The sequence below is a fragment of the Gastrolobium bilobum genome, unplaced genomic scaffold, assembly GCF_033153095.1.
Source record: "Gastrolobium bilobum isolate Gb01-03AN ecotype WA unplaced genomic scaffold, APGP_CSIRO_Gbil_v1 utg12879, whole genome shotgun sequence".
NCBI lineage: Eukaryota > Viridiplantae > Streptophyta > Magnoliopsida > Fabales > Fabaceae > Gastrolobium > Gastrolobium bilobum.
The window spans coordinates 115,642-118,443 of NW_026896657.1; the positions used below are offsets into that span (position 1 = coordinate 115,642).

General features: G+C 38.7%; 1 protein-coding gene across 1 annotated transcript; it reads left to right on the forward strand.

Moving 5' to 3' along the window:
* Nucleotides 1–534: 534 nt before the first annotated feature.
* On the forward strand, nt 535–2,561 carry LOC133301329 (high affinity nitrate transporter 2.4-like). The gene is made up of 3 exons (XM_061500959.1): nt 535–1,344; nt 1,653–1,768; nt 1,895–2,561. Exons 1-3 carry the CDS (start codon nt 535–537, stop codon nt 2,559–2,561), a joined length of 1,593 nt encoding a protein of 530 aa, XP_061356943.1.
* The last annotated feature ends 241 nt before the right edge of the window (nt 2,562–2,802 follow it).

Here is a 2,802-nt window from a genome sequence, read left to right on the forward strand (position 1 = left end):
TTGAAGAATATGTTTTGAAAAGTTAACGTTAGTTTTGTAAAATCATCATATATTACCGGTAATATTTTACTAACAACCAAACATATACTCAGTAAAATTATTAAATATTCCCGGTAATGTTTACGTCTACCAAACAACTTTTTTATATCATTCCTGATAAATTGGATTTCTTTCTATATTACTGAAAATCATGATTTCCGGACACTCAAAATTTTTTCTTGTACCAAACTCACTCTTAGAGTCGATTATTACGTGTCATATGATTCTTTTGCCTTTGGGATATACCATGAGACTCTTGACTGTTCAATGGGTATATGCGGCGAAATGGATTATGTGAATATAGTTTGTTTAAAGCTTCTCAACCATTGGGAATCCCATTGGTTTTGTAACAGACTTTTACATAGTCAACGGCTTCCCCATTATAAATACACCTCACTCCTTGCTTACCCTTCACAACACCAACACTTTAAACTCTTTCTTAGTTCTCTGCAATCTTTGTAGTTTTCCATAATCACCTTAGCCAATTAAGACCAAATGGCTGAGATTGAAGGATCTCCAGGAAGCTCCATGCATGGAGTAACAGGCAAGGAACAAACCTTCATATCCTCAGTTGGTTCTCCAATGGTTCCAACTGATACCACAGCCAAATTTGCTCTGCCAGTTGATTCTGAACACAAGGCCAAGGTTTTTAAACTTTTCTCCATAGCCAAACCCCACATGAGAACCTTCCACCTATCTTGGATATCTTTTTTCACTTGCTTTGTCTCGACCTTCGCAGCAGCTCCTCTTGTCCCCATCATTCGTGACAACCTTAACCTCACAAAAAGTGATATTGGAAATGCTGGGGTTGCTTCTGTTTCTGGAAGTATTTTCTCTAGGCTTGCAATGGGTGCAGTTTGTGACCTATTAGGCCCACGTTATGGTTGTGCATTCCTTATTATGCTCACAGCCCCAACGGTGTTCTGCATGTCATTTGTGAAAGATGCTGCAGGGTATCTAGCAGTTCGGTTCATGATTGGTTTCTCCTTGGCCACTTTTGTTTCATGCCAATATTGGATGAGCACCATGTTTAACAGTAAGATTATAGGGCTTGTAAATGGAACTGCAGCAGGGTGGGGTAACATGGGTGGTGGAGCCACTCAGCTCATAATGCCATTGGTGTATGAACTGGTCCAAAGAGCTGGGGCTACTCCCTTCACTGCTTGGAGGATTGCCTTTTTCATTCCAGGTTGTTTGCATGTGATCATGGGGATCCTGGTCTTAACCCTAGGCCAGGACTTGCCAGATGGAAACCTCAGTGCCTTACAAAAGAAGGGTGATGTAGCTAAAGACAAGTTTTCCAAGGTTAGTCTGGTTTTTGGAGCAGGATATTTTTATACCGGTGTAACAATAAGAAGTCTTATACTCAATTTTAAATCATTGATTCACTTATATCTAATGATTCACATAATTAAAAAATTAGAATAGTTAGATATAAGTGATATGAACGAATTGAAAGTGTAACTTACAATAGTGTAAAATAAAATGATTATGATCTTATATATTATTTGAGAACATAATTATTATATTATTATTTTACTTTTCAATCAAGCAAATTCGGGGGAGGAAAAAAACCCTTGAACTAATTAACGAATTTTATTTTTTGTGTTCAGGTGCTATGGTATGCCATAACAAATTACAGGACATGGATTTTTGCCCTTCTCTATGGGTACTCAATGGGAGTTGAATTAACCACTGACAATGTCATAGCTGAGTATTTTTTTGACAGGTTAGTTCAGCTCAAAGGCCTCAAATCTATATACAGATATCTCACAAGCAATGCAACAATTACTAGAAATTGGTATTTTCTTACTAATTGTTATGCAACCTTATATAACTAATTATTACAAAACAGGTTTAATCTCAAGCTGCACACTGCTGGAGTCATTGCTGCTTCATTTGGAATGGCAAACATCATTGCTCGACCCTTAGGTGGATATGCTTCTGATCTTGCAGCAAGGTTGTTTGGCATGAGAGGGAGACTCTGGACCCTCTGGATCCTCCAAACCTTAGGAGGGGTTTTCTGTATATGGCTTGGTCGTGCAAATTCTCTTCCTGTTGCTGTTTTGGCTATGATCCTCTTCTCTGTTGGAGCTCAAGCTGCATGTGGAGCAACATTTGGCATTATTCCTTTCATCTCAAGAAGGTCTTTGGGGATTATATCAGGTCTTACTGGTGCAGGTGGCAACTTTGGATCTGGCCTTACCCAATTGATTTTCTTTTCAACATCCAAATTCTCCACATCCACAGGTCTTTCCTTGATGGGTGTGATGATCGTGTGTTGCACTCTTCCTGTGACTCTTGTTCACTTCCCACAGTGGGGTGGCATGTTTCTACCCCCTTCAAAAGATGTCAACAAATCCACTGAAGAATTCTATTACACCTCTGAATGGGATGAAGAGGAGAAGCACAAGGGCTTGCACCAGAAAAGTCTCAAGTTTGCTGAGAACAGCCGTTCTGAAAGAGGAAGGCGTATAGCATCTGCCCCAACACCCCCAAATACAACTCCTCCTCATGTCTAATTATATCTCAAGTGGCTTCTCCAGAAAAATCATGCTTAAGATTCCATGGAAGACAATTTATGTACAACATTAAAAGCACATAAATAAGGCTTTCTTTTTAAGAAGCAGGTTCTATTTACAAACTTTTTTGTTTACAAACTCTTACAAACTACACTAAGTACGACCGGTCATACTTTAATCATACAATGTATGACCGGTCGTACTTAGTGTAATTTGCAAAAAAAATATGTAAATGAAATGA

What these genes read in the sequence shown, in the direction of transcription:
- LOC133301329 (XM_061500959.1), top strand. Translation starts at nt 535, where the DNA reads ATGGCTGAGATTGAAGGATCTCCAGGAAGCTCCATGCATGGAGTAACA. An exon ending in CTAAAGACAAGTTTTCCAAG is followed by an intron (nt 1,345 to 1,652) that starts GTTAGTCTGGTT and finishes TTTTGTGTTCAG; the next exon opens with GTGCTATGGTATGCCATAAC. An exon ending in GCTGAGTATTTTTTTGACAG is followed by an intron (nt 1,769 to 1,894) that starts GTTAGTTCAGCT and finishes ATTACAAAACAG; the next exon opens with GTTTAATCTCAAGCTGCACA.